A 25,846-nucleotide genomic window follows, 5' to 3' on the forward strand; every position below is an offset into this window, starting at 1 on the left:
ACACAAGACAGACTGATGACATGCACAATTTATGGACACAAGACAGACTGATGACATGCACCATTTATGGACACAAGACAGACTATGATGACATGCACCATTTATGGACACAAGACAGACTGATGACATGCACCATTTATGGACACAAGACAGACTGATGACATGCACCATTTATGGACACAAGACAGACTGATGACATACACCATTTATGGACACAAGACAGACTGATGACATGCACCATTTATGGACACAAGACAGACTGATGACATGTACCATTTATGGACACAAGACAGACTGATGACATGCACCATTTATGGACACAAGACAGACTGATGACATGCACCATTTATGGACACAAGACAGACTGATGACATGCACCATTTATGGACACAAGACAGACTATGATGACATGCACCATTTATGGACATAAGACAGACTGATGACATGCACCATTTATGGACACAAGACAGACTTTGATGACATGTACCATTTATGGACATAAGACAGACTGATGACATGCACCATTTATGGACGTAAGACAGGCTGATGACATGCACCATTTATGGACACAAGACAGACTTTGATGACATGTACCATTTATGGACATAAGACAGACTGATGACATGCACCATTTATGGACGTAAGACAGGCTATGGATTATGCGCACCAAGGCACAAACATTGGTCTTTTCCAGTAGAACTGACTTTACCTGAGCTACATACATACCATATAAATGGATCTTTCTAATTATCTAATATCTTTAAGAATATTTATCGACATTTTTTACTTTCAGTCTCCTTAAACATCAAAACAGAACACACTGACTATATATAAGAACTGTGTATGTTGATTTTTTATTAATATCATCAGGAACATGATCATACTAAGTTATACAATCTCTGAAATAACAGAAACATATTCAGTGTAAACAGCTACTCAAAACACAATATCATATTATGGCAGCTACAATTGCAACAAATCATCATTATATAAAGAACAATAATATATGTATTTTGATTAGGACTGGGCCCGGGGTTATCTCCCCTGGTAAATAATCAACGTGATTGAAATAAGCACACACTACCGCATATATCTTCATAGCATCAGCAAAGTTCTTTATTTCAAATGAAACAATATTGGACAAGAGTCTGTGCTATTCTCCATTACTGGTAAAAACTTTGTTACATTTCAACTGTTAGTAAACTTTGTACCTCATGTTTGGTAATAGGTCTAAAAGAATCTAAAACAATACCCATCTAAACAACTTTGTCCTAATTTAGTTTACCACTGTTAAGTGGAGTAATTCACAAAGTTGTACATAATATTTGAATTTCAACTTAAAATGAAAAAAATTCAAACTGGTAATTCTATGCAGTAAAACATCTTCACAGAAAAGGCAACCTAGTACAGACTTTGTGTTGTTTTTTTGGTGTTCAATAAGTGAAAACAAAAATGGAATTTACAATGAAACATGACACTAGCAGTTACTGGCCATAGGAGAACTTCCTAGTAATTCATGGTGAACTGTTCAGACCACACCAGATATTTTAAGTACAAAAAATTTAGACAAACACAAACCAAAGCTCAATACTGCCATTCTGCATTTTCTGGGAAAACAAATTCTGAACAATGATATTTACAGTGCATATGATTTAGTATATAAGCCCCAATTCTCATCTCCTCTTTCTCAATGGACGCAAGCTAGTGCTTTACAGACAAAGTGAAAGGAAGGGAAGTAACTCTATTAGACAACAATGATAACCCTTGGATAATAAAAATTGGTCCATGTGCGTAAAATATCAGTTATAACAATACCATGAACTTTTATATGTATATCTGAAATAGATAATCAAATCACTTCATAAGTTTATTATTAAGTACTTGAATTACCAGTTGAGATGATCGTTTAAAAGAATATGATAATATTTTCCATTGAAAATCAAATTCACAAAAGATTTACCATCTTTTCATAATTTATTGCAATACATGTAAATATGATATTACTTTTTGAGGAAAATCACAGAAAAGAGATACATTGAAACAACATTAACAGAGAAATTATGCCTCATTTAATAATTTATTGTAAATCCAAGAAAACTTGAATCATCAAAAACTAGACTTCATAATAGTTGATTGATATTAATTACATGGATATGAGAGGAACTTGTGTAGCTCTGTATAGACTACAATTGACACAAAAAATCTGTATACTATCAACAAGGTTCAAACATTCAACATGAAAACGTAACAATGAAATCACAGCACTGAAACCACCAGTGACGGAATGTTTGTGCAAGATGAATTAACAAATTATTTTTTTGTGTATAATCTCGTGTTTAAATAATAAAGTTATGATAAGGGTTGAATATATAAAATAATGTTCTGAGAGTCAACTTTCATTTTTTCTTTTTAATAATACCGTGATAAGATGATGATATTTGGAAATACGATTTTAACATTATTTATCACTATGATAATATTGGGAAACCAAATAGGAATCTGTGTGAAAATATGCATGATCAAGCAAAACTGGTCTTATCCACTACTGTGTTCTTAATAAAGCCGGTTATCAGCAAAATCAACTTGCTAAACCTCAATATTGAACTGATTATTTTTTCTAAGTAATGTGTATAGGCTAATATATACCATGTGGTAGACATTCAACCAACAAATTTTTAATTTGCCACCTGTCTACATAAACTTTATGAGAACATTGCCATGTAGACACAATACACAGGGCAGATTAAATAGAATGTCAAAATACACAGGTGATATTTCAATACTTAATTTTTAGTTTCCATTAAAATAATGAGACTTGAATTTGTTAGATTAGACAGGATGATGGAATACTTGAGGTCGGAATGCATCACCAGGGAAGTCAATTCTTAAATATCCCATTAATAGATGATTATTACAACTAGCAACTTTTATATATAATTGTATAAAATCAACATTGTAAATCAAGTTGAATGATGTAACTGTTTTCAGGCCTCAAAACCTTCCTCAAGCATATCAATGATGTTTATCACACGGAGGGGAATCACGTGATCTGAAGATACGAATTCAAAATGGTCGCCACCAGTGTAGAAAGCATAAAATGAGGTAAGACACTGAAAATACTCATTACGTAGGCTTTTCATTGTAGCGAGCATATGATATACTATAATCTAGACATATCCATACCTCATGTATGCTGGAACAGTCCGTAGTTTTCCGTAACATTCTGACCAAAATTTTGAATTGAATTCGTCAGTGGAATCCTTTCGATTCGAAATTTTGGTCAGAATGTTACGGATAACTACAAACTGTCCCAGTACACACCTGACCACGTGATTCCCCACCGTGTATCAGGATCTTCACTTTTTAGCAACAGAAAATTTTACAAGTAAAGTTGGTTATGTTAGAGACATTGGAAATACATAATGATTTTTTTTTGGTGACAAGCTGAACCAGCTTAAGAAACACTACAAATAACATGTACAGAATTAACAATCTCAAACTCAATACTGTTCTCATTGTCCACACAAAGGTGAAGAAACATTGCATGAAATAACATATATATTTTCATATTGGAGTAGAACAAATTAAGCCTCTGTAAATATCTATAACAAGAATAAGAAATGCATATATAACTGTAGATTTCTTCTACCATAACAAACATCACATAAACTGTGTTTAGACATCAATCCTACTCCTTGTATTGTTAGGTATGGGGTATATATACATAAAGCAAGATGTGTATATTTTTCCATCAATAAGCCTATGTCTGGTATCAAGCCCACTCAAATTTACTGTATTTGGCCTAATAAGCACATCTGCCCCAATAAGCACCTTTTTCATGAAAAAAGAATTGGTGCGCTAATTGAATCATATAAATGTTCCTTACCTCACAAATCTGCCATTACAATTTACAGTCTGTTAACCAAAGACTCTGGATTATTATATTCACTTTATGAAGATGATTAATATGTAAATTAAAAAAAAAAAAAAAAAAAAAAATCACTGATTTCGCATAAAATCTTTCCCTGTACATGCTTCTATGAAGCACACCACTTTTGTGTTTTTGTAAGCGTACAGTGTGCTTATTAGGTCGAATGTGGTATTACAGTTCAGTAGAAATACCTTACTTTGAATCAGTGTGGGCTACAAAATACAAAGCATTTCAGACTTATATTAAATAGTAGACACGATGTTATAACTGGAATTGGATTACAATATTATCTATTATATATTCATACATAATACCCACACTGTACAATATGTATTGATGAATACTGGCATTTCATTACCAAACACACTTGTAAATACATACATGTAATAGCAATTAATTTTCAGATAATAAAGTTAATCAAAGCACGTTTTAGGTCTGAGAGAGAACAAATATTTATCACTGTTATTTAACTATGATCAAATTCACTTTTTGTTCTGATTTTGGAATTGCTACTGCTGGTAATCTTAAGATCATGCATGATACATTTTTGAATAATTATCTTATTAGATACACTGTAACACATAACATCACCTAGCCAGCATTTAGACATTTAACACATTCTAAAGTAAATGTATAAACCATTTCATCAATATCCATTGTTTACTTGAGAACAAAAGACTTTTTACAAGGTTTTAAAGTAAACAAAGACCCATAACTCTGTATATTGTGAGATTAAAGTGACACAATGACAGACAAGTTGCTAGATGATAGAGTGTAAAACTCTAGTTCCTTCTATTACTACTGGCTAGGGACTTATTAGATCTCGACTGAATTGTCTTTGTCGCATAAAAGGTACCGGTATTGGAAAGTTGAAGTATATACATTAACTTTATGCTTTGTTAGGGTTCCAAAGAAATCTGACAAAGATTTAAATTTCCTTTTTTTTTTTTTAATTTGAAAACATATTTTTAATCCTAAAGAAGTGTATCTAACAAAGAAACTGGCTAATAATGGGTAGAACACATGCACTATGATCTGACTTTGTATATACATGTACACTGTATATATATAATTCCATGTTTCTGTTTTAACTGATTAACACAACCCCAAATTTCATTTCTGCCCCTCTCCATTACAATCCTTATTGGCTATTAAACAGAATCTTAATCCACTCCTCTGACTAGGGAACAACAACTTGTGTTAAAAACGTGTGCTTTGTAATACAGGATTAAGATATACAGCATATATAAGCATGAACATCACATTTGCATCAAAAGCCTTCTCATTCATTGGAATTATTTATCAATGAATTAATTTCCCATAGAAAACAGATTTACAGTACAATATCATGGCAACAATAGCACAAACAAAAACACTTTACTGCACTGCTTCATCTACTGTTTCCAGGACGACATATACTGATGTCATTAGCTACGGTTTCTAGGACGACATATACTGATGTCATTAGCTACTGTTTCTAGGATGACATATACTGATGTCATCTGCTACTGTTTCTAGGACGACATATACTGATGTCATTAGCTACTGTTTCTAGGACGACATATACTGATGTCATTAGCTACTGTTTCTAGGACGACATATACTGATGTCATTAGCTACTGTTTCTAGGACGACATATACTGATGTCATTAGCTACTGTTTCTAGGACGACATATACAACTGTCATCTGCTACTGTTTCTAGGACGACATATACTGATGTCATTAGCTACTGTTTCTAGGACGACATATACTGATGTCATTAGCTACTGTTTCCAGGACGATATATACTGCTGTCATTGAATTGAAGTGTTTGTTACATGACTATTTCATGACACATAGTTCAAGGTAATTCATAACAACACCTTAGAATGAAAGACATTTGCCTACACAACAACTAGTATTGCAAAATTTACTGCATACTGTAGATAGACCTACTTTGATATCTATCGATAAATAACATCTAGGTATGATCTATTGCAAAAAAAAAAAAAAAAAAATTTTTTTTAAAATCCGGTAGTTTCCCCATTAAAGCCCCATGTTAGTCACAATGTCATTCAGGCCCTGGATTTCTGTCACTCGTGAAAAGATACAGTTGTTTCTTCACTGATGGATTAAATTTTGTGCTTGTGGAAAAATCCAGTTGCTAGCATAAAAGACTTCAGGATAAGATCAAGCAGGATCATTTATATAATATGCTCCTCATTTGTCACTTCAGAGTCAAACTCATTTCATAGAAAATTTTACAAACAACAGCACTGATGCCTCTAGCACAATTCTCTTACATACTGTTCAGTATTTAATGTAACCATCTTCCAAGGTGATCCTTGAATCCTTCATTGTTTGGGTCACAATTTTTTTCTTCTAGGAACACGAAAATATTCTTACTCCTCAAGGAGACATCATTTGTTCAGAATAAATTTCTTAGCAGTATACCAAGTTGTGGAAAATGTCTTTAAAATGAACACTCTCATTTTGAATTTTTTGTCTGACTAGTGTTCACTGTCAACATACTTGATGAAGAAATTTTATCTTAAACTAATTTCAAAAATTCAAATGAGGGTACAAATGAAATACAAACGTAAAGGTACAATTATCTTGAATGAAAATTACATTTTTTTCAGGAAATTCAACTTGGTTATTTTTTAACAGCATTTGTTTCTTGAAAATTTCCATTGTTGTTCTCTCATAAGTCGTCGTCACCTATTGTGTCAAATGCATTGTTTTCTATAACACTCTGTCCGTTACTCTTTGGTGTTTCCTGCAATGAGAAATTGAGTAATCACTGATTTTGTACTTATCTAAGACAGAAATTTTCATTTAGTTTTATCTGATATGAGTTACATGATCATTTTATAGAAATCCATTTCACTTTTATAGCCATAGTAAAGAGGTACCATTGACAAGCAATAAACATATCATCCATACATTTGTAAATATTATTTTCCCCTTTCATCTAAGTCATTCACAACTAGAGTTATGTCCCATTAACTTCCTGCTCTTTAACTAGAGTTATGTCCCCTTACTTTCCTTCTCTTTAACTAGAGTTATGTCCCCTTACCTTCCTGCTCTTCAACTAGAGTTATGTCCCCTTACTTTCCTGCTCTTTAACTAGAGTTATGTCCCCTTACCTTCCTGCTCTTCAACAACTAGAGTTATGTCCCCTTACCTTCATTCTCTTTAACTAGAGTTATGTCCCCTTACCTTCCTTCTCTTTAACTAGAGTTATGTCCCCTTACCTTCCTTCTCTTTAACTAGCGTAATGTCCCCTTACCTTCCTTCTCTTTAACTAGAGTTATGTCCCCTTACTTTCCTGCTCTTTAACTAGAGTTATGTCCCCTTACCTTCATTCTCTTCAACTAGAGTGATGTCCCCTTACCTTCCTTCTCTTTAACTAGAGTTATGTCCCCTTACCTTCCTTCTCTTCAACTAGATTATTCCTGAACTGGAGTTATGTACCTTTATCTCACCTTGGACAGAGTTTTGTGTCCTTACCTCTCTTTGATAAGAGTTGTGTACCCTAACCTCTCCTTGGCTGGAGTAATGTGCATTTCGCTCTCCTTGACTACATTGATATACCCTTAACTGTCCTTGACTACTGTTATATGCCTTTAGCTCTCCTTGCCTAGAGTTATGTGCCCTTATCTCTCATTATTTAGATAAATGTGTCCTTCCTATGCTTGACATGGGTTTTGTGCTCTTAACCCTTTAAGACTAGAGTTAGGATTGGGAGGCAGGTCTGCAGAAGATGCTCCTTGACTAGAGTTATGTGCCCTTACCTCTAAAGGATTGGGAGAGGGGTCTGTTGACTCAGTGCCCCTTGACTAGAGTTATGTGCCCTTACCTGTATAGGACTTGGGAGGGAGGTCCGTCGACTAGAGTTATGTGCCCTTACCTCTATAGGACTTGGGAGGGAGGTATGTCGACTAAAGGTATGTGCCCTTACCTCTATAGGATTGGGAGGGAGGTCTGTCGACTAGAGTTATGTGCCCTTACCTGTATAGGATTGGGAGGGAGGTCTGTCGACTAGAGTTATGTGCCCTTACCTCTATAGGACTTTGGAGGGAGGTCTGTTGACTAGAGTTATGTGCCCTTACCTCTATAGGACTTGGGAGGGAGGTCTGTCGACTCAGAGCCCCAGCATAACTGTCTCCTCTCTGCAGTGGTCGGATGGCTGACACTGTCTTGTTTCTGTCTTGTGGCTGTCAACATCAAATTAATTAAAATGTTTTATTTCCTTCAGAAAGGCTGCAATCATATCGCTGTAGTCACATTACTAATGAGTAAATATTATAGCTGTGTATCGCAAGGTAGTTGGCAATACGATACGTATCATGATACAGGGGTCACGATACGATACGTATCATGATACAGGGGTCACGATACGATATGTATCATGATACAGGGGTCACGATACGATACGTATCATGATATATGAGAAACTAATGACCTATCAGACATCTGATATTTTATTGCTAACACATGTACAGTATATGTAGTTTCTGCAAGTTAATGTCACATTTATTTGAGAGTTATATGTGATATCAATATAATAAAATAAATAAATAATCAAATAAACAATCAACAATGACAGAGATTTCTTGACTTGTTTATTTTTTCATTTCAGAGTTTACTTTAAGAATATTAAGGTGTCCACATGTTTTGATATTAATGAGCTCTTCTGAGCTGTAACAATATTGATGTCCCAAGCACAGGAAAACACTCTCTAACTTGGGACTGAAGTCCCGGAAATACAGTGATAGCGTTTATCTAATCTGGAGAGCAGAGGATAAAAAATGCATTTTCTCTCCACCAATGAAATGGATTTTCTTTCATATTTTATAAATTAGAAGTCAGAGGGATGAGTGATTCTAGTTCAGGGCACGAGTGGTTCTCATGAGGCACTCATATTGGATGAGTAATGGGACGAACGCTTTCAAAAATACTTTTCTCACCCTGATCTGTGACCTTTTTATTCATTGACAATATAAACATCTCCTAATAAGTCACTCCAAGCACAACTACTAACATCATACACAATAAAATTAGCAATTGATGTTGTGATTGATTTTTTTTTAATTTTATTTTTTAATCATTGTTGTAATTCCTGTCTGTGCCGGTTAAACTAGACCTATTGGTATTAAACTGAAATGTAGTTGCTGTAGAATCAGTCCTCACACTTAATTGTGAATTAGATCCAGCTCACATTGATGAAGTAATTGATTCGTGATGTTTTTGTAACGGTGTTCAGTAGTTTTGTTTTTTTTTGGTATTTCTGGAATATTTGAGTCTTTTATTCTTATTCATTACAAAAAACATAGTTTTGTCTGTTTCCTACAAACCGTTCTTGAATTTAGATGATACAAATCAAGGATAGACAATGCATTGATGCAGTCTCTGCGATCCAATACATTGATCATGAATAGTAACACCACTAGTAAATATACAAATACTTCTTACTGTTTAACATAGCAACACACATTTTTACTTCTGTATACTTACTCGTTTTATTTTCTTCCCTTGTTTTTTCCTGATCAATTCATCCACAACTGACTGTAGACACATGCTCATCAGGATAGCCTAGAACAACACACAAAGACACTAGAGGATAGCCTAGAACAACACACAAAAACCTCACTTCGTTATGTCAAATGATTGTCATTTGTTATATCTCTCTAGCCGAACAGTATATTGTGGCTAGTATTTACCAGGGTTACATACTCCCCCTCCAGGAAAGAACTCGTCCTCGAGTTTCAAGGGGATAACAGCGATGCTTTCGTAAGCAGCAATGAGTATCATTCCCGAGTCCCTACGTTGGCGCCAAATGTAGCAGTGGTACCAATCAAATATGTTAGCAGTGGTACCAATCAAATATGTGTTTACATAACCTAACGCAAGCTTTTAATTTTATCATTACACATAATGAAACCATATACACTGTATTTGGTATTAAGTAAAAATTCTAAGAGTATATTTTCAATCCACCCCTCCCCCGTCATATTTATGAATAAGAACATGATCCTTTGCTGACTCTTTTCCAATGACATCCAAAAGTGAATAGGTGAAAATGTAAAAAGTCAACCTTGTAGTACATGTCCTTGCTCCGACTTTGATAGAAATTGAGTTAAATGAAACATTTTCCCAGTTCAGAAAATTGCATATGTTCAGCACTTATCAAGTTCAGAACGTGTCATATGTTCAGGATATTAAACAAACATTTTACAATTTATGTAGCTACCGTAATTTACGTAGCATAAAATGACAGAAAAAAAAAGTACAGAATATATTCTGATGTCATGTACATACATGTCTGATGGGAAATTTAAAGACACAAGATAATAACGCATTTCAGGACTAATTGAGAGTTAGATGGCGTAGAGCCAAAATGAACTAGAACTAGACTAATGCACCCGCAATCCGCATGAGTCAATGAACAACTGGAACTGTTATTTGGAGGCTAACTAAGATAACCTGTACATGCCCCTATTTCTGAAATTCAGAATGGCTGGAATATGTGTTCATAATAAAGAGAATTTAGTCATAAGTTTTGTTGTAATCAGTACACAGGTTTTGGAAGAGTTGTCCGGACAGGAAAAACCTATAAATAGTGACCAGTAACCGTAGCAACCCCATTGTTGGAATTTAAAAAGCTCCATGCACATCTACACATGGTCCTCTCTATTTGTGTGAAGAGTCATTGGAATCGGTCCACTGGTTTAGGAGTTGTCCGGACAAGATGTGTCAATAGACAGTCGACCGGCCGGCCAGCCGGACAACCCGATTCCAGTATACCCCCCACTAACTTCGTTGCGGGGGTATAATTAAACTGCACCATAGAGCTGTTTTGTTTTTCTAGGTCTTGTAAGGGTGGTGACCAGAGATGTGAAAAGGCTAAACGAAATGCCAAAATCTGGATGGAGAGGTGCAAAAGACTAATTTAAATTCAACCAATATCATAATTTACAATATTTCATTTAATCCAAAAGAACTTTACCTGTAAAAAGTTTTCTTACTCAAATTTATAACATACAAAAACAAGAGGCCCACCTGGTTTCATGAGATATGAAACAAAAATGATGCTGAAGTATATTTGTCGCTGGTATTGCTATGTCAATATATATCATAAGCATTTTATATGGGTACATGTACATTGGTTTTATTTTGATACTAAAAATTCCAAAAAGTGCATTAATCCATGAAATGATATTGACTTTTGGCGCGACCTCATAGGGATGCTACCACACAAATGTGAGTGATATCCATTGCTTAGTTTCAGAGAAGAATTTGTTTAGACCAATTGACCCCTTTTGACTCTGCCCTCTGCCCCTTTGGGGGTCAGCTCCTTCCTTTATGCAATTTTGAATCCCTACCCCAATAGGATGCTACCAGTCAAACCATTGCTAAGTTTCAGAGAATAAGTTGTTTAAATTAATTTAGCCAAATTGACCCCTTTTGGCCCCACCCCTCAGCCCCCTGGCTGCCCGGGTCAACCCCAACATTTTTACAATTTTGAATCCCCACCCCATAACCATGCTACCATACAAATGTGAGTAATATCCATTGCTTAGTTTCAGAGAAGAAGTTGTTTCAACTAATTGACCAATTTTGGCCCCGCCCCTCAGGCCCCTGGGGGGGGGGGGGGGGGTTAGCCCCACCATTTGTACAATTTTGAATCCCCATCTACCCGGGAAATTTGAGCGATATCCATTGCTTAGTTTCAGAGCAGAAGTTGTTTATTTCAATTTTGCAAAACTGACCCCTTTTGGCCCTGCCCCTCAGCCCCCAGGGGGGTCAGCTCCGTCATTTGTACAATTTCAAATTCCTACCCCAAGGTGATGTAACCAGTAAAATATGAGAGATATCCATTGCTTGCTTCCAGAGAAGAAGTCAATTATATGAATATAGCCCGATTGACCACATTTGGCCCCACCCCTCAGGCCCCTGGGGGGTCAGCCCCATAATTTGTACAATTTTGAATCCCCACCCCATAGTGATGCTACCAGGCAAATATGAGCGACAGCCATTGCTCGGTTTCAGAGAAGAAGTCGTTTATATAAATATAGCTGGATTGACCACATTCGGCCCTGCCCCTCAGGCCCCTGGGGGGGTCAGCCCCATAATTTGTACAATTTTGAATCCCCACCCCATAGTGATGCTACCAGGCAAATATGAGCGACAGCCATTGCTCGGTTTCAGAGAAGAAGTCGTTTATATAAATATAGCTGGATTGACCACATTCGGCCCTGCCCCTCAGGCCCCTGGGGGGGTCAGCCCCATCATTTGTACAATTTTGAATCCCCACCCCATAGTGATGATACCAGGTAAATATGAGTGACAGCCATTGTTAGGTTTCAGAGAAGAAGTCGTTTATATCAATATAGCCGGATTGACCACATTCGGCCCCGCCCCTCAGGCCCCTGGGGGGTCAGCCCCATCATTTGTACAATTTTGAATCCCCACCCAATAGTGATGATACCAGGCAAATATGAGTGACAGCCATTGCTAGGTTTCAGAGAAGAAGTCGTTTATATCAATATAGCCGGATTGACCACATTTGGCCCCGCCCCTCAGGCCCCTGGGGGGTCAGCCCCATCATTTGTACAATTTTGAATCCACACCCCATAATGATGCTACCAGGCAAATATGAGCGATAGCCATTGATTGGTTTTAGAGAAGAAGGTGTTTATATCAATATAGCCGGATTGACCCCTTTTGGCCCCGTCCCAGAGGCCCCCAGGGGGTCAGCCACATCATTTGTACAATTTTGAGTCCCCTACCCATAGGGATGCTTCAGACCAAATTTGTGCAAATTCTGATCAGCGGTTATGAAGAAGAAGTCAAGTAAGTCAATTGTTGACGGACGGACGGACGACGAACGCCACGGTATGGCATAAGCTCACCTTGGTCCTTCGGACCAGGTGAGCTGAAAAAGGGGGGAAAAATAGATGGACAAGTCTCTGATCACCTCAGGTTGGGTATAGATATTGGTCTTATGAACCTAAATTTACTATTAATCAACCAATTACAAAATACATCTGTCCTGCCGCTCAGTCACTACCGACCTGGTCACTTGTTATAGTGATCCACTTAAGGGTATCCTTGGCCATCAGGTACTCAAAGGCAAGCTCCAGGCGTGGACTAGATGGGTTCCTAATCTCCTCCTTACTGTCACTCAACTATAAAACAAATTGACAAGTTTACACATTTTGTGGTAAATTAATTGGCTTTCATAGTTGTAGATGTGCCAACAGTTTTTCTGTTACCTGTATATCAATGTAAACTTAAAAGGGATGTCATTACATGTAGACAGAAACAATTTGTACCAGATGTACAAACATGTATTTCATTTGCTTTGTGAAACACTATGTCTAGTATAAAAAAATCAATTAGCCAAAAACTGAAAAAAACCTTTTGAGTTATATCAGTTTGTTTGTTTGTTTTTGTTTAATGTCTTATTAACAGCCAGGGTCATTTAAGGACATGCCAGATTTGTGAGGTGGAGGAAAGTCGGAGTACCCAGGGAAAAACCAACGGCCTACGGTCAGTACCTGGCAACTGCCCCACGTAGGTTACGAACTCGCAACCCAGAGGTGGGGGGCTAGTGATAAAGTGTCGGGGACACATTAACCACTCTGACCCCAGAGGTGGAGTGCTTGTGATAAAGTGTCGGGGACACATTAACCACTCGGACCCCAGAGGTGGAGGGCTTGTGATAAAGTGTCGGGACACATTAACCACTCGGACCCCAGAGGTGGAGAGCTTGTGATAAAGTGTCGGGACACCTTTAACCACTCTGACCCCAGAGGTGGAGAGCTTGTGATAAAGTGTCGGGACACCTTAACCACTCGGACCCCAGAGGTGGAGAGCTTGTGATAAAGTGTCGGGACACATTAACCACTCGGACCCCAGAGGTGGAGGGCTTGTGATAAAGTGTCGGGACACCTTAACCACCCTGAACCCAGAGGTGGAGTGCTTGTGATAAAGTGTCGGGACACCTTAACCACTCTGACCCCAGAGGTGGAGGGCTTGTGATAAAGTGTCGGGACACCTTAACCACCCTGAACCCAGAGGTGGAGTGCTTGTGATAAAGTGTCGGGACACCTTAACCACTCTGACCCCAGAGGTGGAGGGCTTGTGATAAAGTGTCGGGACACCTTAACCACTCGGACCCCAGAGGTGGATGGCTTATGATAAAGTGTCGGGACACTCGGCCACCGCGGCCCTGAGGTGGAGGGCTTGTGATAAAGTGTCGGGACACCTTAACCACTCTGACCCCAGAGGTGGAGAGCTTGTGATAAAGTGTCGGGACACCTTAACCACTCTGACCCCAGAGGTGGAGGGCTTGTGATAAAGTGTCGGGACACTCGGCCACCGCGGCCCCAGTCAAACCAGCACAATGTACTTACACAAGTGGTGATCCTCCAACACCTCATTCTGGTGATCCGGAAATTTCCCTCTTTTATCACATTCTAAAAATGAACAAGAATAAAATATATATTTCATCATAAAGCAACCATGTTATCAGAGTCAAAACAACATATGATACAGTTTGATGTTCCCTAACCATGGTGGTTTGTGTTTCTCAGGAAACTGAGAAACAGACTGGTCTGTGCTGTTGTGTGGTTGTGTTCTTGATCAAGACACTTTACTGTAATTGCTCAGGATGGCATGCAACGTGCCTCTATATATTTTTCATGTAAGGTATTCACAACTACTACAAGGAGACCCAGTCTCAAAATGACAAACACATCAATATATCAAACAATATCACTCTGTTATCAGTGTCATGTTAAAGGCATCACAAACTATCACACCTTAGATAGAGGTAACTTACAGGTGCTGTCTGTATCCTAAAGTTCATTTCCTTGTTGCCGACCGATATCACAGCTCGGGAGCTAGGATGAGGGTAGTCCGTCACGCATGGCTTGAACTGTAGGTGACCATAATACTTGAGAGTCCGCGCTAGTCGTAGATACTGTGAAATGATTAACCAACAATCTCAGATTATCGGAGGATGACACTTTCTTTCTGTCTTTTTGCGAGGTATTAGTAGCTAAATTTTCTGTCAACTGTTTCATTATATAGCTCTCAATAATTTTTACAAAATTTCATATCTAGTATTTTCTAAAATGCTATTTAATGTCTATGATGCTATGACTTTTCTAGGCTGTACAGTTCCCAGCCCCGTGGGTTATGTCATAAACCAGTAAAACTCAGATGGTATAGAGAGGAAATTATGGGCCTGTTCGTATATGCTGACAAACCAGTTCAAGTTGGTCAGTTTTTAAATGTCATATTTCAAACATATATCTTGACGAACCTGCAAATGTTAATACAGGCCTTGGAAGTCTTTGTCAAGGCTCGTCTGAAAACAATATAAAATCACCAGGTCTGTTTTTATTTCATAAACGAACAACACAGGTCCAACAAGTCCAATCGTTTGGGCCGCAAAAAAGAAAATGTCCCATGTCTAAGAATCCTGCTTTGTACATCTCCCTGGTGATGGAAACCATTCTCTAAATACTGATTAAAAACCCCTGAAAGTTTGTTGAATTCTGTCAATTGGTTTTGAGGGAGTTGCAGATTAACAGAGTGAGACAACTTACACTGGTGACAGACAACAATGACGAATTGTTATCTTGACAGTAACAAATATCGTACCAGAGTGTCTGGTTGTGTCAAGACTTAACCAATTACAAAGTTACGGAGCGAACTTTCTATAGATAATCACATAGGGTACAATGAGAAGCTATTGAGACCTTCGAAGGACAAAGCAATCAAAACAATTTGGCAAATTACAGTTCCCCACTGGATGTGACATTATACGCCAAGAATGCACAGATAATCAATTCGTAATAAATAAGGTGAACCCATAACTCAAGTATAAAGTTCCAGTGACAAGTAGTGTAGGAGATAGAGCTCAAACAAGGCTAAAGGTCATAATGTAGGTGACCTAATTTTGATGACATGATTACTAAATAATTATTTAAATTCCATTAAATAAAACGCCCCTATGCATTCTTTCCATAAATGAACTTTCAAGAAGACTGGTACCTGACTCTAGAATACGGAAGCTACAATGTATAAGTCAAATTGAGCTTTATAAGTTTGGTCTCTGCCAGGGATATGTCTGATTCAAAGATTCAAACTAGGGGGAGATAATCTAATATCAGAATGAAGTTTGTAATAAACATTTAAAGGTGCTACACCTTCGACAGATAGTATTTTTTATCAATTAAAAACACGAATAGACTCGTATGTATTTTTCTTCAGGAATAAAAGTTACACACTTGACATTATTACCACCCTCGGAAAGTTTCATCATCTTATTTATCTTTAAAATTAAAAAAATATAAAATAATCAATTGCATCCCGAAGAAATTCCGTTTCGCTCCGCCTCCATATTGAATGAAATACTGATAGCGCATGCGCCGAAAACAGAACCACAAACGAGTAGGAACCACATGGCGAAGCGAGGAAGGCAACATGTGTTAGCCTAACGTCTCCAGAAAGGAAGCATAGATTAGATTATGAAAGAGAACGAAGAAAGGGAAGGATTTCAATCGGAGACTGCACAGACTGGTGGAATTGTTAACAACAATGGAATCGGAACTCATGCGGAAATGACACAGTTGAGTTTTTGTTGGAGAGGCAAGTACACACGTACGTAGTGTAACGTTGGGTCTGTTGTCATCTTTACTGAAAACGCTAAGCATATGATGCGATTGAATCAATGGTTAGGATTTCTTTTGTGATATGTAGTGATTGCAGATTCACTATTTATAGTTCACCAACTTAAACCTGTTGATAAATCACACCTGTATCAATCCAGCGAAATGGGGCCGAAAGGGGTAACGCTAAGAAAGCGTTTCGGTTTGTGGCCGACAACAGGCACAGGATCGTGATTTTTTGCAACGGATAATATTGAAATGTTTATTTAGTTTTTATTTTCTGTTTGCATTAAAACCTCGCAATTAAAAGTTGTAGTTATGTATGTTAGGCAGCAGGCATTATATATACAATGTAGTTGTCGCAGCTGAATAAAAATAAGTCCACCATATTTGTAAATCTCTCCCAGAATGCAATGCGATCAAGTTCAAGTGTAAGCAAAGTAGATTATAATGTTCAAAAGTTTGAAGCTTCTTGGTTTCATTCCGACAATTTTTGATGTTATGATAATAACAGATTTTTTTTATTTGTAGTTCTTAAATAGACATATATATAAAAATGGACTAAATGCCATTTATTGTCAAAATAATAACAATTTATTATACTCTGTGTCTTTATATCAGTGTGGCAGTTGTTTTCTCTTACCCTGGACAGGGATATCCGCAGTTTTACCAGGGTGAGATTTTCTTATCTCACCCTAGGGAAAAGACAAGCTACACATGCTCTTTTCACGTTCTCAACAATTGTATTTCATCACGTCAACAATACCATGAAGTCACGGCAACAGTACCATGATGTCACGTCGACAATTCAATCACGTCACATCAACATTTCCTTGCATTGATGTAACGTCAATATTAGATACATAAGAGGGTAAACAGGGTAAGAGAAAAAAAATCATTCACCCCCATGGAAGTGAGGCAGGGGAATCTCATCCCTCTGGGTAAGATAATTAAGCTGCCAAACACTCGGTGGATGAAAGATTCTAGTATTCTTACCTCACGTTTTGAACCTTTACTTTGTAGAGAAGATAAATGCTTGAGTTGTTCCTTACTTCCCAGTGTCCAGTGTCTCTCTATATCATTAACTGCCTGTAAATAACATATTTACACCAAAATCTATAAAAGTATGAAAACCAACATTTCTGTCTTTCCCAATAGCGGTAACATTCCTGGACAAAACCTAATAATAATTAACAGAGATCAAATAGTGGTAATATCCCTGGACAAAACCTAATAATAATTAACAGAGATCAAATAGTGGTAACATTCCTGGACAAAACCTTATAATATTAAATAAAGGATCCAGAGATCCCTACTATGTGGTGAACATAATCTTGGAACATAAAAGCTTCTCAACTTCAAAACATGCAACACCATCTCATTTGCAATAAAACAGATACTGTTCTTGGAGTTTGAAGATTATGTAATAATTTAATTTTGTATGAAACACGCATTTTCATTGGCTGAAATAATTTTGTTATACCTCCATAACAAAATTTTTGACGTTGCGAAATGTAACGTCATTTTTGATTGGCTGATGACCTTGCGTAATAATTTATCACAGAAAAGAGTTCGCCAAAGAAAGTGAAATATCTTGGTGTGTTTAAGACGAAATTAAATTATAAGGATTAACATTAATTATTTTTTCTGTTATACAGTCATAACATAAAAACTGGAGTGTACTCTCTTCATAAACCGCTTCGCGGTTTATTTAGAGTACACTCCAGTTTTTTCTGTTATGACTGTATAACAGAAAAAATAATTGATGTTAATCCTTAAATAACTTGTATCACCATCAATGTAATCTAAACTGACCTTAAATCTTTATGTTCATTGATACCCCCTGCTCCTCACATTACTGTTCAGAAATAGAAATGCTGTAGCATGTCGGACGGTTAATGGAATAAATTTGACACTTTATTTAAGTTCTAACATTCCAAACTTCTGTGACCTACTTTAAGCATGAATATGAGTTACACTTTAGTAATGTATTTTTTCTTTAAACCATCAGTTAATGATACATACCTGCACATAAAGAAGATTCATTGAAATTTTATTTTCTAGAAGGTCATCTTCATATGATAAGTCCCAAAAACTGTAAAACAAAACATGTAATTATCTATACATAAATATTGTGTAGCTGTCCTATTCTCTATTCTGATTTCAGTACTGTCCAGTAAGAACAAGTGATTGTGTCAAAAATAGTTTTCTGTATTTGAAACACACTCAAAGGGCTGCACTTAACCAGGTACAGGGCAAAGTTTCCATATAGAATCTGGGTAGGAAAAAAATCTTTGTTTTCCTCATTTTAGGTATCTCTATAAACAATTCAGAATCTTTGATTAAATGACTGAGTATTGTATCGGCAGATCAGTGAGGTAAGGAACTGTTTTTGTTTTAATTACCTATACCGTTCTCAATTCCTGAAATAAGGTGGGGGTTAACTTATAGCAGAAGTTGTGCTTATAAGGTCAAATACAGTATTTGTAACACAACATTGTGTAGTAACTGCGATAGCTCAGTTGGTTAGAGCGCCGGCTGTGTAACTTCAGGTGAAGGTCAGAGGTGCATGGTTAGAGCGCCGGCTGTGTAACTTCAGGTGAAGGTCAGAGGTGCATGGTTAGAGCGCCGGCTGTGTAACTTCAGGTGAAGGTCCGAGGTGCATGGTTCGACGCCCTCTAGGCCTTCGTGTGTCAGTTTGTGTTTCTTATGAAGCTGAGAAACGGGCCGGTCTTTGCTGTTGTGGTTGTGTCCTTGGGCAAGACACTTTACCCTTATTGCTCTTTACTCTAATTCCCACCCCATAGGTCCCTATATTATCATATATATATGGACCTTGGGGTAGGTATTTGCACCAAATCCCTATTTATAATAAATGTATTTATCCTAATCAAATCTTACCTTTTTCTGAAGACAATTCGATGTGTTCCTGACTTGTTTGCATATTTCAATGAGATGAACGGAGATTCAAATTCTTGTAATTTTCTGACAACTGAAAATCAATAATGTATAATTATTATTAGGTAATTTTAGCAAATAAACAAAATTTTAAAAAAATTAATGAATTTAAAGTTTTCACACACAAAGAATATATTGAACTTGTCTGTCATGAGAGATTGAAATCATTTGTGCTTTATTGCAAAATTCTGGTGCTATTCAATTGTTTCTTCATTTTTTCCCAGAACAGCTTTGGTCCAGAATTTGTCCACTGAAAGTGTTACAATCTGGCAATTTCATCAATCATTTTTTTTGTTTGTTGTTCTTTTTTTTTACAACTCTTGTGTAGAAAGGACTAAATATCTATACCTCAGGCAACTTTGATTTTATGTAAACTAGCAATATAGACTTACTAGAGTTATCCCCCGCTACTTCCTTCTGCACAAGGAAAAGACCAAAATAGTAAACATAGTCATCTGGTAGATCTATCTGGGAAGCAACAGCCTATTAAATAATAAACACATCTTAGTTAAATGTACCTGTACAGAAAAATAAAATCTAATATACATTTTACAGACATGCATTTAAAAAAATTATATTAATGAGAACTATTCTCAGAAGATTGCACTGAATCCATATTAATATGGATTCAGTGCAATCTTCTGAGAATAGTTCTCATTAATATAATTTTTATATTTTACAATTTGAACCAGAATATTGAAAGATTTGTCAGCGCATTATATATATATGTATATATATTCCCCAAGTTTTTTAGCATATCCTGAATCCTTATAATACCAAAAATACAGCGAGGTTCCATAAAACAACATCAAACTTGTCTGATGTAAAAGTGTCAAAAAAAAAAAAGATTCTTCAAAATGCCTCAACGAAGACTACAACTACACATCATGATCATAAAGCCTATGAAGTTAAGATCAGTAGAAAAACCGATAGAAAATATATGGACAAAAGTTTATCCCGAAAGAGCAATTCCATACCACAATTAATAACTCAAGTCAAGTTTGGATCTGTAAGATTTTGTGACCTAACGCTGAACAATCTTTATGTAACCATGGTAAATACTAGCTGTAATATATTGCTTGGCTAGAGAGAACTTCCCTTTGGCTCGATCAGTTGAGCATAAGACTAGCAAGCCCGAGGTCCTGGGTTAGACCCCTAGCGGATTATTAATCATGTGCTCTTGACTACTGGTAGTACATTTATTATGCTTAATCCAAAACCTGTAAGACTAAAGCTGTACATTTTACTAGATTAAGTAGCTGTACAATGTACATTCAGGTACCCTAAATCAAACAGGTCAATTTCTGAATTTATTTATATTTCTACCTCCAAGACATCATCTGTCTGGTCCGTGGACTTGATATTGACTGTGATCTTGTGCCCATTCATTAAATACACATCCAGCACTACATCTTCTGACGCTTCCTTCTGAGTTTCCTAGAATCATAAGATCCATCCTCAAACTCAATTATATCACATTGCTCCAAATAACATGCACAACAAAAGCATTCGAATAAGATCAAAGAGACAGATTTCTTTATTTTGCTAAAAAAAATAACTTGTTAAAAATAAGATAAACTCTTCAAATACATATAAACAATAATGCTGTAGAGAATGGTGTTATGGTCTATAAAGCATATTACTATTGCTGAAAAACATGTCAGGATTTTGAATTTTCAATAGCAATACAGTACATATTATGTCATATTACAGTATTGTAACGTTATTTTTTAAATATCATCTTCTAATATATATGTGTTAATAGGACATTTTGCCTTGTTTTGTCTGAATGTTTTAAGTGTTCTTATGTCAGTTTGTGAACTTCTTGGAATGGAAAAATTGGTGTTTTCTCGATATGACGTTTTGATATATATATATATATATATATATCAAAACGTCAAATTAAAAAGTCAATAATTCTATACTTCAGCATTTTGTTATGTCTTAATATCAGTGTACTTGTATGCACATTATTAATTGTAAGCATGCTTTGGCATATCTACCAGATAACAAAAATACCAAGTCAACAACAGTACCTGTCTAATCCGACCAAAACTCCCTATGGTGTCGGATTAGATAGGTTTCACTGTATTTCAAAATATGTGAACAGATTCCTTTAACATCTGGTAAATATGGTACAGACACTCATGTTTACCTGCTGTGCACTCAGAAGAAATCCATTGAACACATCACTGTTGGCAATCTTTGGGTCTTGGCTTACTAAAATTCATTTAAAACATTTATCAATATTTATATTAATTCATAATAGGGGTAAACCCTACCAGATCAGTATTCTGAAGTACGACACATACCCAGATACACGTTTGTACTACACATATACATTTATGGTATAAGCATGATTACTTTATCATAGTGAATTAAAAATCTCTGTTAATGACTTTTTGCAAATTAGAAATTAGTCATCGAGAATGTCATCTTAACATTTTTGCACTGATCTCAAAATAAATAAGGATTCTTCTCTCTTTTCAACGATTAAAGTAGTCATTTATCATAAGACTCTTGGTTTAAAAATACAATAAGAAATTTCTCTTTGATAAGAAGATCATTTCAATATATTATACATACCAATCTGAACAAATTTCTCAAGTAGTATCCGTCTTTCGTCCAGTTTTAGGGGAGAAAGTGGGAAAAGTTTCTTGGGCGGAAAATGTGGAAGCTGATTAGCCCCAAACTCTTTCTTCAACTAAAAGGTTAAATGATTTTTTTTCTTTTAACAACAAAATGTCACTGTTTGTACTAAAATAAAAACAATCCATATATAAATCATTTAATAGTCAATACATACGGTACATGTAATATATGTTTTCAATATGTATGCTTATTATATAATAAAATAATTGCACTGTCACCATTGTCAAGGCACATAAAGATATTAAACATGAATTTATTTGTTTTTTTCCTTTAAGTAATTTAGATGTAGAAATTAAGATTGAATTGTTGATAACTGTGCAGATACAAAGTATCTTACAACAGCTTTGGTATGATATTATAAGTATATTTCATCATAATGACATACTGTAATATGGTCACAGTATAAATATTCTAACAGGCAGCTAGGCATGTAATAAAACTGTAAGTAGATACAAACGTACAATTTTCTTCATAGCGAAGAAGTATTACCCAGTAAAAATTTATTTTATTTATAGGGGAATGAATTTTAATGAGGATTTGACAGTAAAACAAGTATCTAAGCTAAACAAGAGATCCCTGAGGGATCTTGGCAACCACCATTGAATGATCTATATCAGTCAAATGAAAGACTGATCTTTTCTCTTTTTTTCCCTTCTTTCAGTCTCCTACGTACTACAATATGTATATAGCGGGAGCAACCTACAATAGTCAAAATCCAAGATGGCTACCTGTCAGCCATGTTATTTTCCGATCAGTCCCAAAATGCAATATGCATAACTAGGGACCAAGGGCAACTTACTTATGAAATTTGAGAAAGATCCTTTTGGAACTTTCTGAGAAAAAGTGATAGCAAACTTCAATTAGCAAAATCCAAGATGGCTGCCTGTCGGCCATGTTGTATTTCAATTGGTCCTAAAATGCATTATGCCCAACTATAGACCAAGGCGAACTTACTTATGAAATATGAAAAAGATCCCTTTAGTACTTTCTGAGAAATAGTGATAAATATCAAAATCCAAGATGGCCACCTGTTGGTCATGTTGTTTTCTGATCAGTCCCCTTATAAAATATGCAAAACAAATGACAAAGGGAAACATACATAACATTTCAGAAAAATGCTTCCATTACATTTTGAGGAATAGCGATAACAAACTTCAATTGTCAAAATCAAAGATGGCTTCCTGCTGCCATTTTGTTTTCAGATTGGTCCCAAAATGCAATATGCACAACTACGGACTAAGGGAAACTTACATATAGCCTAATATTTGAGAGAAGATTCCTTTAGTACTTTCTGAGATAACAAATAACAAACTTTAATTGTCAAAATCCAAGATGGCAGCCTTTCAGCTATGTTGTTTTCCGATTGGTCCCAAAATGCGATATGCATAAGTAGGGACCAACGGGAACCTATAGATGAAATTTGAGAAAAATCACTACTTTCTGAGAAATATAATAGAGAAAACAAGAATTGTTTACGGAGGGACGGCCGGACGGAGAGAAAGACCACAGACGCAGGGCGATTTGCATAGTTGGTTTGTTGTTGTTTAACGTCCTATTAACAGCCAGGGTCATTTAAGGATGTGCCAGGTTTTGGAGGTGGAGGAAAGCCGGACTACCCGGAGAAAAACCACCGGCCTACGGTCAGTACCTGGCAACTGCCCCATGTAGGTTTCGAACTCGCAACCCAGTGTTGGAGGGCTAGTGTTAAAGTGTCGGTACACCTTAACCACTCAGCCATCGCGGCCCCTAAGGATTTGAATAGCCCACCATGTGAGGATGGTGTGCTGTTATCAGTAGGAAAACATGGTACTTACTTGTTCATGAAATGTGTGTAGGACACTGTAGCGAACGGAACAGTGAAACATTCCATTGATGTGAATGTTGAATGTCTGGAAAACAACAAAGTCATTATATTGTTGTGTAATCAGTTTAATGGGAATTAATAAGACAATTTGGTGAATAACCAACCCCCACCAAATGTACATCAATTTGTCAAAGGCTGAAAATGTAGGTCAGTGTGAACTACTTTTGATACATGACACTGTCTCACCTAATGTATTTGAAATATGAAGTTCTAATGACTAGATCGAAGCACATATGGAACAGATATAGGGCCTGGCCAAGCTTGTTCTTTGAAGTAGGTCAAATGTCAAATTGTAGATCAGGGTGTCCTACCTTTGGTACATGACACCACCTTACCAAGCTTAAGGTGAACACATCTATCTACCATGTATAAAGGTTCAGTAATGCCTATATGTAGGAGATAGAACTCATACAAGATAAAGTGCAGATGGAAGACAGAAGGACATTAATGCAATCCTATCACATTGTCCCCACTAAATACCGATGAGGGACTCATAATAACACAGATGCATTTTATTGTAATCAAATCAAAAGGTCAGTGTTTGGATTGTTATGGAGTAGTGTTCTGATTAATCAAGTTTGTCATGGTTTGACATGTTTGACCAATTCATCGAGTAAGATATCTGTGTAGTGGTAATCAAGTTTCATCAGAAATGCCCAACATCATGATAAATGAAAGAATATTAGCTGATTGGTATAACATGTCAGAAAAATAGTCAAAATTGATCACTTGTTTATGATTGTTGCTTATATATAATCACATCATATAAAATACAAGATGACAGTTTCAGTGCAGTCATGATCAGCACTACAAATCGAATGTAAAAAAGGTTTAATCATAAACCAAAATCAATTTTAATCGATCATCGATTGGATTAGATAAAACAGATGATTGATCAGGAAATTTCAACCTATTCCCAACACCAGTAAAATGTATATTGTATGATCAGCCCAATAGTGTGTCATTTCATCCTTATCGCACACTATTGACTTGCACATGTATATATTCTCACATCTGATGTCAGAGATAGACTAGACACTTTGACAAAATAACTCGCATTTAGAGTGTCGTTCACTTTTTAAATTACATGTTCTTAATGTTCATTTTACAAGCGATATAAATATGCATATGCCTATCTGTTTTATTTAGTCCTGCACGTGCATATCCTCTCAGTTTAAATGATATTGCTCATGAACTGTCACACTGATAAATGTACACCTACATGGATATAAAACAAGGTATGCAAAAGGGAGAATATAAAACTAACAAAATGTTGAGAAATTAATTCATGTTATCAAAATTTTCTAAGAATGGAATACAGAAAGTTATATACGCAATTACACCAGTAATGCGAAATAAAAAATGAGGAAGTCTCAGCTGATCTTCGAGTTCAATAAACATTTTGTCCGGTGTTATACATTCGATATACCGTGAAGGCTGTGCCATTAGCATCCTGTTGTTCCTGGGTCTCTGGTATAGAGAAATGCATCTTCGTAGATTATAAATAGAAGTGTTAATGGGAAAAATCACCAATCCAACTGATTTGACAAGTAATGAGAACACTCCCCTTCCGCCATGTTTTCTCAGTTTTATCACGTGACTTAGAGTTTGTAAGGGATGTTAACATAATTCAACTCTGTGTTGCAAAATAAATATATTAACCAGTTGTTAAATTGGTCGAACTTTATCAAATAATGATCAAATTTCTGTCAAAAAATGCACATGACAGCTAAAAACCGTAGCAGGTGGTTTGTTATCATTTTACCGGAAAT

General features: G+C 36.2%; 1 protein-coding gene across 1 annotated transcript; it reads right to left on the bottom strand.

The window, feature by feature from the left end:
- Positions 1 to 829: 829 nt before the first annotated feature.
- On the bottom strand, positions 830 to 25,795 carry LOC117317088 (sorting nexin-17-like). Its single transcript, XM_033871875.1, has 15 exons — positions 25,504 to 25,795; positions 24,025 to 24,099; positions 22,145 to 22,262; positions 21,714 to 21,778; positions 20,885 to 20,995; positions 19,951 to 20,041; positions 19,502 to 19,592; positions 18,626 to 18,695; positions 17,597 to 17,689; positions 14,764 to 14,904; positions 14,336 to 14,398; positions 12,992 to 13,105; positions 9,432 to 9,509; positions 8,027 to 8,131; positions 830 to 6,690 (listed from the first exon to the last, which is right to left on the bottom strand). Exons 1-15 carry the CDS (start codon positions 25,561 to 25,563, stop codon positions 6,616 to 6,618), a joined length of 1,350 nt encoding a protein of 449 aa, XP_033727766.1. The 5' UTR covers positions 25,564 to 25,795; the 3' UTR covers positions 830 to 6,615.
- Between the last annotated feature and the right edge of the window lie 51 nt (positions 25,796 to 25,846).

This window comes from Pecten maximus, chromosome 18, assembly GCF_902652985.1.
Source record: "Pecten maximus chromosome 18, xPecMax1.1, whole genome shotgun sequence".
Taxonomy (NCBI): Eukaryota; Metazoa; Mollusca; class Bivalvia; order Pectinida; family Pectinidae; genus Pecten; species Pecten maximus.

What these genes read in the sequence shown, in the direction of transcription:
- LOC117317088 (XM_033871875.1), bottom strand. Translation starts at nt 25,563, where the DNA reads ATGCATTTCTCTATACCAGAGACCCAGGAACAACAGGATGCTAATGGC. An exon ending in CTAATGGCACAGCCTTCACG is followed by an intron (nt 24,100 to 25,503) that starts GTATATCGAATG and finishes GTTGTTTTCCAG; the next exon opens with ACATTCAACATTCACATCAA. An exon ending in CGAATTGTCTTCAGAAAAAG is followed by an intron (nt 18,696 to 19,501) that starts GTAAGATTTGAT and finishes TTTGTTTTACAG; the next exon opens with TTTTTGGGACTTATCATATG.